General features: G+C 44.3%; 1 protein-coding gene across 3 annotated transcripts; it reads left to right on the forward strand.

The window, feature by feature from the left end:
• Positions 1-304: 304 nt before the first annotated feature.
• On the forward strand, positions 305-8,064 carry LOC123190189 (uncharacterized). Of its 3 annotated transcripts, none has more exons than XM_044602786.1 (5): positions 305-577; positions 3,222-3,274; positions 3,364-3,468; positions 5,299-5,448; positions 6,832-8,064. In XM_044602786.1, the coding sequence occupies exons 2-5, from the start codon at positions 3,272-3,274 to the stop codon at positions 7,642-7,644; spliced, it is 1,071 nt and encodes a 356-aa protein (XP_044458721.1). In that variant the 5' UTR covers positions 305-577; positions 3,222-3,271; the 3' UTR covers positions 7,645-8,064. The 3 variants fall into 3 exon arrangements, with proteins under 3 accessions (XP_044458721.1, XP_044458720.1, XP_044458722.1); XM_044602785.1 differs by lacking the exon at positions 305-577 and adding an exon at positions 1,853-2,131; XM_044602787.1 differs by lacking the exons at positions 305-577; positions 3,222-3,274; positions 3,364-3,468; positions 5,299-5,448 and adding an exon at positions 5,529-6,538.
• Positions 8,065-15,770: the final 7,706 nt, after the last annotated feature.

Here is a 15,770-nt window from a genome sequence, read left to right on the forward strand (position 1 = left end):
TGTCGCTTAAATGAATGTATCTATAACTATTTCGATGTTAGACAAGCAATTCCGGGCGGAGGGAGCGTTTATTTTCGTATTTGTCCTACTCAGAGAGTCACGGTACCAAAAAGACAGCACGCGTCATTGGGCCTTATGGGCCAGACAGCAGACACGCAGCACACAAAGGTCGGAAACAGGCAGCCGACAGACCTTGTATGGGCTATCGGGCCTCATGGGCGAGGTAGCAGCAGAGAGAGACAGGCGGTATGTAATCCTTATCTCGAAAAAAAAAGGCAGTAATCCGAAACAGTCAACAGATCTGGCGTTCGGAGAGGCGAGGGAAACGGGACGGAGACGCGCCACTCGCGAGCGACGCCTTCTTCTCGTCTCCCCCGTTGTAGTGGGTGAGATCAGATCGATCACTCGCCAGAAGAGAACAGTTGGCATCCATTCCTTGGTACTAGTATTCCTAATCGCTCCTGCCATTGATGTTGCCCGTCGACGGCGCCGTTTTTGTCGCCGACATGAGTGCGTAGCCCGGGACGACGCCGGCCGCGGAGGAGGGAGGCCACCGTCGACTCGACTGCAGCGAGAGGTACGGCGCCGTGTCCTGGCTACTCGTTCATTCACCGAGACGGACGGGAGGGGAGGGGACGCCGTAGTTTTCTCTTTTCTGAATCGGATCTTTTTCTTGCTGCGCCTTGAGAGTTGAATCTGCTACCTGGGAGTATGCAAGCAGTGCAGCACCAACCGGCCTAGCGCGCGGTCCAGTCCACGTTTCTCGAGGCACTCGGCGCACAGGGAAAGGGGTAGTAGTACGTGGTCCTCGTCTGGTTCACTAGCGGTAATTTAAAGGTTAAAATACGCACCTGCTAATGTGATTTCCCATCAGCCGTGTCACTGTATCTGAATGTGATGGATGCAGCTAGCTTAGATTACATTGCTGGTGAGGTTAGGGAATTGGATTCCTTGCTGCTGCTGCCCATCTTATCTCTTGGATCCTTTCGGTGGCTCAGGCTCAGAGTCAAGGAAGAGCATCTCATTCGTCTGGCCAGACTCAGGGATTCTTGTGATGATAACGATGATCCTTTCTTTATCCATGTCCATGGATGACTGGATGGAGAATGCGGGTGTCATCTCATCTTGGTAGTACTAATATCTACTGTGAGGATTCAGATGAGAGAGACCAATAATTGGGAGGGAGGGGCGATCAAAGTCTACCTCCCTCCTCACGCGCAGGGTAGGGCTAGCACAAAACTCGCTGGGGCTAGGCTAGTCGGGCAGCTAGGCAGACGCCATAGACCTTGATTCTTTAAAGCCAAGCGGTGTGCTGGTTCTTAGTAAATGCCAACGCTGAAGCCATGCCAATGCCATGCACACATGCAGCGCTATGGAAGCACAAGAAATTCGCCTCAAAAAAGAAAGGAAGAAAGAAAATGAGCTTACAACAAGCAGAGATTGCACTGACTTGATCAGACAAAAGGCACATGTGTCACAATTAAAAAGAAGCAGGAGGGACACCTTCTGCATCGAGGCGAGCTGTTGCCTCATTTACGTATAGGCAATAAAAACCGCCGAGTCCAGTCAGTCAAAAGACAGTGAGTGAGCAGAGGCAGGCATGGGCAAAGCGGAGCAAAGAAAGAAAGGAAGAAATGGCTCCACCTCCATCACCTCCATTCCATCAACCACCACCCACGGTTGGCGCGACGTCTTGGCTTCCCTCCCCGGCCTTGCCTTGTCCAGTAGCGGCCGTGGCGCGAGGAAGGACGCCACCATCATTACCCACACCACCGAGCAGCCCGAGGGCGGGAGGGACGGTTGGACGACACTGTCACAGTCCACGCATGAGCGAGGAGCGAGCGTCGCCTTCACTTGACGGAATCACCAGACGGGGGAGACGGAGAGGCATCTGTCAGATCGGGCCGGTAAAACAAAGAGAGAGAGAAAGCGGAGGCCGCCTTTGCTGCCCTCCTGCGACTCCTCCTACTCCTACTCCCAGTGCGTCGTGCTCCTGGCCTTCCTCGCGCACCTCCTGCTGTCATTCTCCCTCCCTCCCGGTCTCCTCCTCCTCCTCTCCCCAACCACCTGGCCTCTGCCTGCGCGGACCGACCTCCATGGCCACCGCACCGTAGCCCTGGCCCGTAATAAGGTCAGTGCTCCTGCTCTGCTCGGCCTCCTCGTTTCTTGCCGGCCGCAACCACTCCTTTTTCTTTCTTGCTGATTTTTTCCAACTCAAGTTCGAGAGCAGTAGTAGTTTGCTTTCCCCAATGGATTTCCGTGTTCTACGGGGAGGGAGCCTAGCGTTTTTTACTAGTACGATTGTGTGCCAAGAGCATGCGCATGCTCTTGTTCATGCGAATATGCCAAGATTTGTGGTGCTTGCTGCTGTGCTGCTTGCCTGAGTGGTAATACTAGTGCTTTGTGTGAGGTTTTGGATCTGGATTCCGACACCCGAGTGCAATATCCTCGGCGTTTATCTGTGATTATTTATGATCAGTAAATCGTTTGCTTCTCTCGTTAAAGAATCCACAGAAACGCCATCCTTTCCGGTGCAAAGTAAAATAAAATAATTATGGTAGTACTAGTATTGCTCAGGTCTTTGCTCCCCCCCTCCCTCCCTGCCTACTTTTCTCCTGGTCAGAGATTTGTCTTGGAACCATGAGCTGCTTACTAATCTCCCAAGCAGAAGTTCCTACTGGGTGGGTTTGTTGAGTTATCTCCGGTGCATGTGTGTGTGTGTGCGCGCGCTCAAAAAGGGGATTTTTATTCTCCTTTTTTTGCGAAACAAAGAGATATTTTGTTCAAAAAAAGTAGCAACAATTGGGCTTGGGACATAGGGCAGATCACCATAGCCAGCATCTTACAAAATCGACTAGTCCTCCTGGTTAAAAGAAGGATACTAGCAGTAGTACCTTTTTAGCAGCTACACTCTTGAGTTTGTGCGGCTACACCCTTTTGTCGAGGAGCTGGGATTAGCAAGTTCTATTAGTAGCTCAACTGAGGTATCAGGATTCAGGAGTGGATTTGAACAGGCTCAGCTCATGTTCTGCAAACACCTTTTCTGTAGTGCTCCCATAAAAGCCTTGTCCCATCAGCTTTCCTTACAGACGGCTCCAGACCGCCAGCGTATTATTATTTCAGCAAAGTACATAAATGCTTGACTGCATGCCTCTTTCACAGTAAGCTCCATGTGTTTATATGCTTCATTCAGATGCTTACCATTTCCTTGCATGATTTAGGATGTTTTAGGCAGACAGGATCCTGTGGCTTGCACTTCCCAAACGGGATCATGGTATATATGGACACTCCAAACTCTTTCTATAATTCAGTAGTAATATTTGGCAGGTTTTCTTAATTCATACTTCTTGCCTACCTGCCTAGGTTAATACCAAACGCGAGCCTGCCGGAGAGGGGTTACCTGATGGTTGGTTGAAAGAGTACAGGCCTAGAAAGGTTCGGCATGGAACTAGGGCCAGGAGGGACAAGGTGCAGTATGTTTCCTTTGGTTAATTGTGGAAATATTTGGAGTAAATTCCATTTTTTTTATTTTTCAGTTGTGATCCTGTGAGCCCTGTTAAATCCTGCCACATTTTACCCCCTTAGTTGTGACATTGCGACAACTTTTACCCCATTTCTTTTATTATTTATTATTATATCAAACGGACGAGTTAGATCCCTAGGGCATGCTATGGAAACTTCAAACTTGTTAGGATGACATGACATCTTACTGCATAAGACAACTAGGACACATACTTGTTAGGGGCAATACAAAATTATGTTGAAATCCCTCAAATTTCATCAAATTCAGTTAAGCTCTATGGAATTTTGTCAACTTTGGCGGATAAGTTTTGGCTAGCTCCGCCTCCACCGCACTGCTCCTTCGCCATATTGCAAATACGGCCTGAGTTTCAGACTAGTCAGCTTCCACATCATCCTGATATATGGGTCCACCTTGTCAGTCTGAGGGGAAAATGGGTAAATAAACATCACAAGATCACAACTAAGGAGTAAATGTGGCAAGACCGTTTAAATATGGTAAATATTGTCACAACGTCGTTACTAAGGAGGTGAAAGTGGAATTTACTCAAATAATTTAACTCTGTGTGTACGTGTTTATGCTACCACTCTGATGCCTGTTGCAGTCTCGGTTCCAACGAAAAAGGTACAAAGACCTTAAAAACAAGTTTTGTTAGTTTTTTGATAGAAAACAACTCCTCACTTGCAGTTGAATTTGTGCGGTTTTCTGTAGTGGGGCTTAGACTACTACTAACCTTTCCCTTTTCACACTGTAAAAAAAACTTTCATTTTTCATTAGCAATCCTCGGGTCAATTTAGTTCAATTAAATAACTCCGCCTATGTCTTCTAGGCATAGCCGGTCCCAAGCCCGGGTAAAGGAGGAGGGGTGTGATAGGCTTGGCGAGCCAACGTAAAAACTAGCCAGTCCCATAGGTATGAAACCCATTTGAGCGAGAATAGTACTAGGATGGGTGACCTCCTAGGAAGTCCTCGTGAAAGGGTTTCATATCTAAGGGTTGTGATAGGCTTGGCGAGCCAACGTAAAAACTAGCCAGTCTTTTGGGTATGAAACCCATTTGGGCAAGAGTAGTACTAGGATGGGTGACCTCCTGGGAAGTCCTCGTGAAAGGGTTTCATATCTAGCCTACCCCAACTTGTTTGGGATAAAAGGCTTCGTAAGTAAGTAAGTAAGTAAATATGCTGGTGATCTAGGTTGTATATTGCATTGTTGTTTGCCAACAACTGTATGCATGAGCAACGCGGTGAATCTTGAATAGTTTTACGGCTTCAACGCAAAAATTCATTGAACCTTGTTCTTGTCATGGTATGAATATGAAATTGAGTTGAAAGCAGCTAAGCCTCTTTCCTACCTTTGAACCTTATATAGTACTCCCTCTGTAAACTAATATAAGAGCGTTCAGATCACTACTTTAGTGATCTAAACACTCTTATATTAGTTTACGGAGGGAGTACTACCTCTGTCCGGAATTACTTGTTGCTCAAATGGATGTATTTAGCACTGAAATATGTCTAGATACATCCATCTGAGCACAAGAAGATACATGCCTTTTTTAAACGAAATGAATCCTTAATGAGCTGTAAGTGATTGTGTCCTACCTAGAAATTATATAATCGATAGAGACTACTCCTACTTGAGTTGTTTTCTTAGAATAGCTTTTAGGCGTTTTTCCACAAGGTGTTATGACCAATTTATGTTGGACTTTGACATCATTCTGTTTCTTGTCCACTTAACCCTCTGTTTTGTACTTATAGTTGATCTAATCATTTGATATATACAGTTCTACATTGATCCTACAAATAGCTACGAATTTCGTTCTCTCAAAGAAGTTCACCTCTATCTCGAATCCCAAGATACCAGTGACCGTGTTGTGACGCCAAACAAGAGAAAAATTGAGGACCTGCAGGTTTCAGGGAACCAGTCTCAACATGTATGTTCCTTCTCTTATGGCATTTCTTATTTGAATTTTGTCTACATATTAAACATCTTGTGTCAACTAATTATTCAATTGATAAAGTAAAAACGTTGTGAAATAAAAAAAATGTTCCCTTTTTGAGGGCTACTTGAGTTTGGGTTTACCTAATTATGCATCTAAAAAAAATCATACAAGTGCATCATGTTATAGCACAAGTGCCTATGGAATATCGTACAGAAACATGACCAAATGCACCCTGCACGAAAAAGACAAAATGTTTGACTTACTGTTGCATCATGTTATAGCACAAGTGCCTATGGAATATAATACAGAAAGATGACCAAATGCACCCTGCACAAAAAACACAAAATGTTTGACTTATTGTTTGAACAGTGTAATAGCAACCACTTATCTTTTTGGTACAGTAGAAACTTGATCATATTTATTTTTTCAGGTGTTCATGTATCATTATCATGGATATGTATGATTTTTTTGTGAAATTTAAAATTCATATTTAGGTAAATCGTTGCATGTACATTTGATTTCCCCTTTTCCGGTAGTATTAAATTAGTTCTAGGATAGTGCAAAAATGTTTTGTTTGCTAATGTACACTAGATAACCTATGATTTCTTGACGCACCTACAAAATTCTTACAGTTTTTTCTAGAACATGCCATGCCCATTTTTTTACCTGAAATGTCAGGAGCTCTGCATTCGCATTAAAGATGAGGAATGTACAAAACTTTAGGCCAGTTGCCAATCTGGCGCTGTCTGTACATTAGCAGCAATCTAAAGGGATACATTGATTAATTCTATCAGCTTTTCTGAAATATAAGAGAGAAGGGGTATGAGAAGTCCTAATCGCTGAACTAAACATAGTTTGGATGGTTGGATTGTCAAATTATTCATTTAAAATAAGTACCTTCTTACTGATTGCAATTTTGAAGGGCGGGCCAGTAGTAGAGTGTTTCCACTTGTGGCCTGGAGTTCCTGGGTTCGAACCTGCCTCCTTGCAGAATTATGACTCCAGAATTATTATGCAAGGGAAAGGCTCTAGAAATTCCCTTCCCCAGACCCCACCTTTGTGTGGGAGCTTTCAGCACTGGGTATGCATCTGTGAATTACCAATTTTCTAGTATCCTACAGCGTATGCCACGCTTTCGCAGCCTGTTAAATTCCCCATATTGACCTAAACATCAGCATTCATGTTCTCGATGAATATTAAATGTCTTGGACTGTTAGTCATATACCTGAAAGTGGTGCTAAACTGACGATGCCCTCAGGTTTCTATTGTACTTACAATGAGTGAATCACAAAGAATCTTTGTTGCTACCTATGTTTTCATTGTCAACCTAACTATTACTGCACCATCTAATAGCCTTTATTTTAAAATATACAGTCTGGGCGGCCATCATCGGAGCCGAAGGGTGTCTCCAAAGGGAGGCTGGCTGAATTGAAGCTTCAGATGGCAAGAGAGAAAGATCAGCCTCTGAAGCATGAATCTGCTGGAAGAGAAGAAGCAAATGTGGAGCCGAAACCCAAGGGGAAAAAGCAAAAAACTGAACCTGTGAAACAGATTGCTGCACCTGTTCGATCGTCACCTCGTTTGACTGCAGTGAAAAGGGACCAGGAAGCGAATGATGTGCCTGGTGATGCACTTGTCGGCGCTACAGATACCAATGGTCAGTTACAACCAGCAAAGCAGGTCAAAAATCCTAAGTCAAAGGCAATTTCCTCTCCAGTAATTCAGAATAAAGATGGTGCACATGCCCCAAGTACTTCTGGAAATGCTGAAGACAAGTATCCTTCAGCTCCTGAACAGATACTAGGAGCATCTGCTGCATGCTCGTTAACAGACGTTGGATGCCAGAATGTGGATGCTCCGCCGCAACCGAACGGACTTGTTGGAACAGCTGATGCTATGCCCGGATATTCCCTGTCGTCGCTGTTTCGAAGTATCTGGTCAGACCCATGCCTGGAGTTTGCATTCAGGACTCTTACAGGTGATATCCCTGTCCTTGACAACAACGTAGCTGTTGCAAATTACTTCCTTCCACCACAGGACTTGAACAAGGGGACCGTGCCGCCCAATTGTTCGTCTTCCACTTATGACGGTGCTCGGAAGAACCATGGCCAAGTCGACAGTGTCAGGCTGCCAATGCCAAGGCCATCAGATAAGCTCTACAGCAGTGGCTGGTTCCCTCCCCAGTGAACTCCATCTGGGAAATAAGCAACAACTGCCCAAAGTGCAAATAAGAAGGAATCCTTAGTTCAGGTCATAGATAAGCCTCGTAGCGCTCATCGTTAGGGTACCTCGACAATGATGCATGTTTTAATAAAGACTTGTGTCTTGTTGTAACCGCAGTAGATGATCCATCGCTAATATTACCCATCATATGGTAGACTTTGGCAGAACTTTTGAATCTGTGTAGTAAGTTGACTTGGTAGCAACTCTTTTGTTGTCCGGTTAGCGGATAGAGAAGCCGACGGTACAGAGAAAGCCCCCTGATTTTCATGGCTGGGGTTTTCACTCTGTCTGCCAAAAGCCCTTCCAGTTTAATCATGGATGATGCTTGTAAGACATGTTATGTTAACTGGACTAAGTTATAGGTGGATTTGGCTTCTGTGATTAGTGTCCTTGTGAATGATGGGGTGGTAGCAAATGTTGTTGTGATGTACCCCTCTTCCATTGATTCTTGGAGTACTTTAGGTTAGGGTGGCTGGCAGTGGCATCTCATCCTGTGTTGTGTTATGTTTCTCCGTTTGGTCTGGCATGTACACTGTGGTTGAGTAATAATAATTGGTGATGATGCGTCCTTCCTGCAACAGTTGGTGTGAAGTTGATGCATTGGATGCCATGGAAGTACAGGTCACTGGTCTAATCCTATGTGCACTGTGGTCCTTGAACTACTCCCACACCAGTAATCAGATAGCTAAAGTGTTTGCTCCTGTGAGAGGTCCACACACTATGACACTGCACTGCACACTCACCTGCATTGTGAGGCTACCAAGTCAAAGTTTCTATTGCAAATTGTATTTGATGTGTTGTGATTTTTCTGCTGAAAATCTTTGATTGGGCATGATCTTGTGATGATGCAGAAGTGACTGCTGGCACATTGTCATCAGCCAGCACCGGTACCCTGTCTGCTTAAAAAGCTCATTTGTAGATGGTGCAAGCAAAGCTGCCGAGGCTTCCCAATGGAGTATGTAGGGTTAAAATGAGTCCATGATTGCTAGCTGCTCACCCAAGTTGCAGCTGCCATAATAAGGCTAGAGATCCTGCCTGTTACTATATCATTACAATATCTGGTGCCATCATCTCATGATAAGACGCAGCTTTTAACAGAATAATGCGCTAATCAACAGCACTAAGCAGGCTCACACATCCTCTTTCTCAACAAGCATATTCTCTGCATCAGGGCCGGTCCTGAGATTTTAGGGGCCCGGGGCGAAACCAGAATCCGGGGCCCTTTGTACTTTCAAAAATTATTTTCAGTATATATATTTTGCACAACTTTAAGATTTTGCTTGTACACCATACTACTAACAAATCATGTAGGGATGATTATCATTTTCTATAGAAGAATAATGTTCGATTACTTCATGTGCATTCGTTTGCATATTACCGAAAAAGGCTTTCGCCCCACTTTAGATATAAAGCACCAATCCCTTCCTTTACACTGCTCCTTTACACTGCTGAAGTCCTTTAACAACACCAGACAGAGTAATGAAGTTTTTACTAACTGGCTTATCAGGTTTGATCACATTAGCATTATCATGTTCTTATTTTATTGACGGTGCGCCAACTAGTCCTAATTAATCCAACAGAATCGACCACATAGTCATATATTGGGCTGTGTCTTACATTTCGTTGGTATTTTTTCAGAATGAAAAAGTGAATATAATATCGCATTGCAAGTGCATACAAACACTACCTTTCATCAAACAGTTTTACACAGCCAAGATGCAAAAAGCTGAAAGCTACAAAACTTTCCTTGCATCAAGAGTTTACATGGTATCTTACGTACCTGGATGTGGTAGCCCGGCAATGTACCACTGATCCTTGTACAAATCCTTGAAACTGTTCACAGGCTTCCACGCCTGGTTCTGAGGATTGAAGACCATGATCAAGGGGACCTTCGCTTTCATACTTGTGTCGTTCTGTGCAACACTACGGCCGACAAAAGCCTCACCACGTCAAGCAGCAGTTCTAGGGCATAATTTAGGACAAAATCATTAAGGAAAAGGACGTCTTATCTGAAATCGTCGGCGGATGGCGTAGGCTGGAGCTGCGGCATCGATGTGCCATGGTGTGGCGTGGGTATCTAGTGTCTGCTCCATGGCGGCGGCCAGTGGCTGCGGGCGATTAGGTTTCCAGGAGATCAGGCGAAAAAATAGGAGGCTACAGGCGAGGATGGACGATGGTCATCGTGCGTGATCAGCGTGGGTGATCGATCTCTCCCAAACGTGATTAGTGCACGTAACGTAGGCCCAATTATCATTTTTTACGAACTAGAGCCCAATCGTATTAACAGGAAAGAGCACAAACCTGGGGGCCCCCCATTTTCGGGGGCCCGGGGCGGCCGCCCCCCCTGCCCCCCATCAGGGCCGGGCCTGCTCTGCATATTATATGGTACGTGCCTACAGGGCTACAAGGTGCTCCCGAATCCAGAAGATTTTTCTGCTAGCAACTGGGCATTTCCCTTCTTTGTTCCTTGCTTGTCGAGATTTCGTCGTAAATTTCTTATTGTTTTCCTTGTTGGTAAGAAAATGTTTCCCCAAGTATTGAGTACACTGATGATGGAACATTTCTTAACTTTTTTGTCTGGTGAAAGAACTGTTTTTCCTCACTTGTGGAACTGCTCGTTTACAGTGCAAAACTGTCCCCGATTCACAACATCGAGGCCAGAAAATGTGCTGGTTTATCACCACCAGGCACCAGCAGAGATCCAGGAAAGCCGGTTCCTACAACTCTTGTCAAAAAAGAAATTTGCGGGAAAACATCCGATCTTGTCAAAATTAACCTTTAGAAAAACTCTTGTGAAAATTCATGCGGGCAATAGGAAAAAGATTCTTGTTCAAATGCTTAATAAAATAAAACCTGAAGAACCTAATCAACATTTTCTTGCATCGCTTGGAGAAAGATTCAGTGTTATTGCTCAAGGCTTGCCTAGTGTCCATCTACACATATTATGCACTCAGTTTCTTCTTCCTGAAAAGAATAAACTTTGATTGCAAAAGAATCTCTACTCCTAATGGACGAATTGGTTGAATAGTTCCCCCCACTTTCAACCGGTTTATTTTCAACCGGTTTTTCTTCGTCCCACCTCCCACCAGCCCCTCCCATCGGTTTTTCTCTTTTCTCGTCTGACCGGCAATACCCAACGTATTTATGGTAATCAATCATAATTAATCCACGTATAGTAATAAATCAATCCAGGTATGGTAAGGTCATAACTCAGGAAATTTTGAATATGGCAATTATATGGTAATAAATTTAAATTACCCCAAAGGCTATCAATCCAGATATGGTAAGGCCATAACTCGGGAAATATCGAATATGGTAATAAATTTAAATTACCACTAGGTATGGTAAGGCTATCCACGTATAGTAATAAATCATATAGTAATAAATCATAATTAATCCACGTATAGTAATAAATCAATCTAGGTATGGTAAGGTCATAACTCAGGAAATTTTGAATATGGTAATAAATTTAAATTACCCCAAAGGCTATCAATCCAGGTATGGTAAGGCCATAAATCGGGAAATATCGAATATGGTAATAAATTTAAATTACCCCAAAGGCTATCAATCTAGGTATGGTAAGGCCATAACTCGGGAAATATCGAATATGGTAATAAATTTAAATTACCCCAAAGGCTATCAATCCACGTATAGTAATAAATCATAATTAATCCACGTATAGTAATCTCTACTCCTAATGGACGAATTGGTTGAATAGTTCCCCCCACTTTCAACCGGTTTATTTTCAACCGGTTTATTTTCAACCGGTTTATTTTCAACCGGTTTTTCTTCGTCCCACCTCCCACCAGCCCCTCCCATCGGTTTTTCTCTTTTCTCGTCTAACCGGCAATACCCAACGTATTTATGGTAATCAATCATAATTAATCCACGTATAGTAATAAATCAATCCAGGTATGGTAAGGTCATAACTCAGGAAATTTTGAATATGGCAATTATATGGTAATAAATTTAAATTACCCCAAAGCCTATCAATCCAGATATGGTAAGGCCATAACTCGGGAAATATCGAATATGGTAATAAATTTAAATTACCACCAGGTATGGTAAGGCTATCCACGTATAGTAATAAATCATATAGTAATAAATCATAATTAATCCACGTATAGTAATAAATCAATCTAGGTATGGTAAGGTCATAACTCAGGAAATTTTGAATATGGTAATAAATTTAAATTACCCCAAAGGCTATCAATCCAGGTATGGTAAGGCCATAAATCGAGAAATATCGAATATGGTAATAAATTTAAATTACCCCAAAGGCTATCAATCCAGGTATGGTAAGGCCATAACTCGGGAAATATCGAATATGGTAATAAATTTAAATTACCCCAAAGGCTATCAATCCACGTATAGTAATAAATCATAATTAATCCACGTATAGTAATAAATCAATCCAGGTATGGTAAGGTCATAACTCAGGAAATTATAGTAATAAATCATAATTAATCCACGTATAGTAATAAATCAATCCAGGTATGGTAAGGTCATAACTCAGGAAATTTTGAATATGATAATAAATTTAAATTACCCCAAAGGCTATCAATCCAGGTATGGTAAGGCCATAAATCGGGAAATATCGAATATGGTAATAAATTTAAATTACCCCAAAGGCTATCAATCCAGGTATGGTAAGGCCATAACTCGGGAAATATCAAATATGGTAATAAATTTAAATTACCACTAGGTATGATAAGGCTATCCACGTATAGTAATAAATTATATAGTAATAAATCATAATTAATCCACGTATAGTAATAAATCAATCCAGGTATGGTAAGGTCATAACTCAGGAAATTTTGAATATGGTAATTATATGGTAATAAATTTAAATTACCCCAAAGGCTATCAATCCAGGTATGGTAAGGCCATAACTCGGGAAATATCGAATATGATAATAAATTTAAATTACCACCAGGTATGGTAAGGCTATCGATCCAGGTATGGCACGCCCTCACCTGATCACCTATCACAATCTCCAGCCCCACGCACGCACCAAAGAATCCACCCGGCACCAAACGCAGCTCCTCTCGACCCCCTCGAGTAAACGCCGCCACCGTCGTGCGATCTTCCTGACACAGACGCCGTCGCCGCCTCCTTCCCACCTACGGCGTCCCCCACGTCCATGGTGACGGCGCTCACGTCCTACACTGACCCTCCGCCTCATATAGGTTGGTCGTTGATGGAGTGGGATGTGCCGCTGCGGTTTGGGGAGGCGCAATCACGATCTGGTTGGGATCTCAGTGTGGACTCGTTCTCTACGATGAAGGATGGCGCTACCTCCCTGGCAAATGGGATCGGAGGAAGGGGCTCTACTTCGTGAATGTCGGCGACGCAGCGGCCGAAGGCGAGCCCGACGGTGAGCACGGGTGTTCGTCCCATGAAATAGGCGGCCACGGAGGCGGATCTGAGGCCACCCCAATCGCCGGTGGCCCTTCCTCCCATCGCTCATCGCCTCCATTCTCTCTCTCCTCTAAATCTTTGTCGCCCCTGCCTGATTCTGGCCGACGCCATCCGGCTCTCGCATCGACCACCACCAGCACGGGTGCGGACGAGGCGCAACCGCAGACGCCGCCGCCGCCATCCTCATCCACCTCCTCCACCATCCTTCCCAGCCGTCGTCGGGGGCACCCGCCATCTGCGCTCTAGCCCACCCGCTCCCTCCTATCCCCTCCCCCTGCCTGCCAGCCCCGTGATCCATCGCACAGATGGCAGGTTCTACAGCGACCTCCTCCCCAGCGGATCCGGCCTCCTCCGATGGAGATCCATCCTGGGCACCGCCTTATTCTCATGCGTGCACGTCTATATCAACGTCTCATTCCACCTCACCTCACCTGAGCCTTTACCTTCCCACCTCTGCTTCAGATCCACATCACTTTGCAAGGTATGTGCTTGATTGTTCCGAACTGGATCGATGGATTATGCAAGGTACTTTGGGTGTCGTCATTGACGGCAATTGTCACGCCATGCTACCATCGGAGGGGTCCCTCATCGATGATTAGGGTCTTCCGAACTGCACGAGCTCCATTGAGAAGGATGTTTTTAATTCTGGTTTTGCCTACATGCTTTCTTTGCCTGTATCTACTTAGCTAATGTCTTCTTATAGATAGTAGCTGCTGAAGTGGTGATCAAAGTTGTTCACTATAAGGAAACAACCATGATAACAAAAGTGTATATTCCCTGACCTTTGACCTGAAGTACTTTTTCATTAGAAACTTGCAACAGCCAGGCATTGAAATTAGCAACAGCTTCGTACGTACTGAACTAATTTGCAGCAACACGTACTGAACTAAGTTAGGTTATGCTCATCGTTCCAACATGCTTAGTGATAACCACCTAGCAAGCTGATCAAACATGAAAAAATTGAAGTGCTACTGCTAATCGTACTATTCTGAATGTGAAAATCTATTTAATTGGCTCTTCTCTAATTGTACACTTGCATAAATCTCAGATCTTGCAAATTACAGTATAACCATAAAAGTCATGCTTTGACTCCTATAGGGCCTTTTGCACTTTAATATGACTAATAATTTGCCTTAATATCACAGATTGTATTACTACCTTTCTAAGTGAATGACATTCAAGAAGGTCATTAAATAAAACCAAGAAATCCTTCTGGTATTGGAGTGTAGAAAAGTTGAGACTATAAAACCAAAAGGTTATATTTACGTTTATTAGAGAAGGTTCTTTACTTTTTATAGGAAAACACAAAATGTTGCGATGTAGAGTCTAGGTGGTGGGCCTCCTTGATCCACTTGGTGGATGAGGGCGACTCCGGTCCTGGCACCCATAGTGCCAGTGATCCAAAAATCATAGGGCCTGGATATAGCTCTAGCAGACGTATGCGGCTTGCGCATCGAGCTTGGTCGTCTCGAGCATGGAGATAGGCGAGTTGTAGACCAAGAGCTGGTACAGAGATAGGCGAGTTGTAGACAAGAGCTGGTGGGCAGCAAGAAACGCATGCACACCAAAGAACAAATCTGAGTCACATGCCTACTTCTATTGGTTTCTACAAAGAGCGGCTAGCTTAGATCTTAGACCAGTCGGTCACTGTCGAGGTCGCCAAGGTGATCTTACAGCACCGCCGTGGGGATTTCTCATGATTTTATGTAGGCAAGCCTCAAGCGGTGGTGGTGATTGGCTGGGTGGTGTCGCTGCCTTGGGAAGAGACGAAGTGATGGTAAAAGTAAGCAGGATCCGATGATTCTTCCGTGGGGATAGCCAAAGTCAAGATGTCGACTACAGACTCGTCGCAGACTTGCAGTGAACCTGGATGCGGCAAGCCTGATTTGTGGATCGATGGCGGGTCTTGACTTTGTTAGGCCGAGATTGGATGGTTGCGGAGGGTGGTGTGCTTGATTGGGTTCCCATGGAAGAATGTGGCCTCCTCGTGGATCTGGTCATGCCCATCCTAGAGAACATTGTGTCCCTAGCTCCCTCGAGGAGCAAGGACAGTGCAAGCGGCAGCAAGGGGTAGGGGTAGATGTGGGGAGGGATGTCGGCGGCTGCTCGAGGTTTGACGTCCCATCTTTATCAATGGAAGTGGAAGAGCACGAAGTCGAGATTGGATAGGAGTTTGAGTTCTTTTTGGCACCGATCGGTTCCCCACTTTAGAGATGTATTTTTTTGCGTGCGAGCAAACAGTGGGTTGATTCTAAAAGGGATAGGCACTTTTCAACAGAAGTGCATGACGGACCAAAAATATGACCTCATTTTATTTGTTTGATAGATATCGTATTATTCGTTGTTGTTCGTTCGGTGAAATTTCCTAATATTTGATTGTTGTGTTTCTAATTAGAGCACCCCATAATCACCCAATATGAGGGGATGATAAATGAAAGATACTGATTATAAATTTTAAAGAGCCCGTGGCAACGCACGGGCGTTATACTAGTATATATTGCGGTTTGGACGTCGGGTTCGGGCGCAGGTAGAGGTTTAGCTTTCATGAGAGCGACTCGAGACCTGTGAATGAGTGCATGCAGGTGCAGTGCTAAAGGCCAAAGCTGCCGCTGGCCGTAAGCAGAGAAAAGAAACCAACACCTACTGCTATCGTATCGTTCGTTGATAAG

This window comes from Triticum aestivum, chromosome 2A (genome assembly GCF_018294505.1).
Source record: "Triticum aestivum cultivar Chinese Spring chromosome 2A, IWGSC CS RefSeq v2.1, whole genome shotgun sequence".
NCBI classification, from domain to species: domain Eukaryota; kingdom Viridiplantae; phylum Streptophyta; class Magnoliopsida; order Poales; family Poaceae; genus Triticum; species Triticum aestivum.

What these genes read in the sequence shown, in the direction of transcription:
- LOC123190189 (XM_044602786.1), top strand. An exon ending in CTAGGGCCAGGAGGGACAAG is followed by an intron (nt 3,469 to 5,298) that starts GTGCAGTATGTT and finishes TGATATATACAG; the next exon opens with TTCTACATTGATCCTACAAA. An exon ending in CAGGGAACCAGTCTCAACAT is followed by an intron (nt 5,449 to 6,831) that starts GTATGTTCCTTC and finishes TAAAATATACAG; the next exon opens with TCTGGGCGGCCATCATCGGA.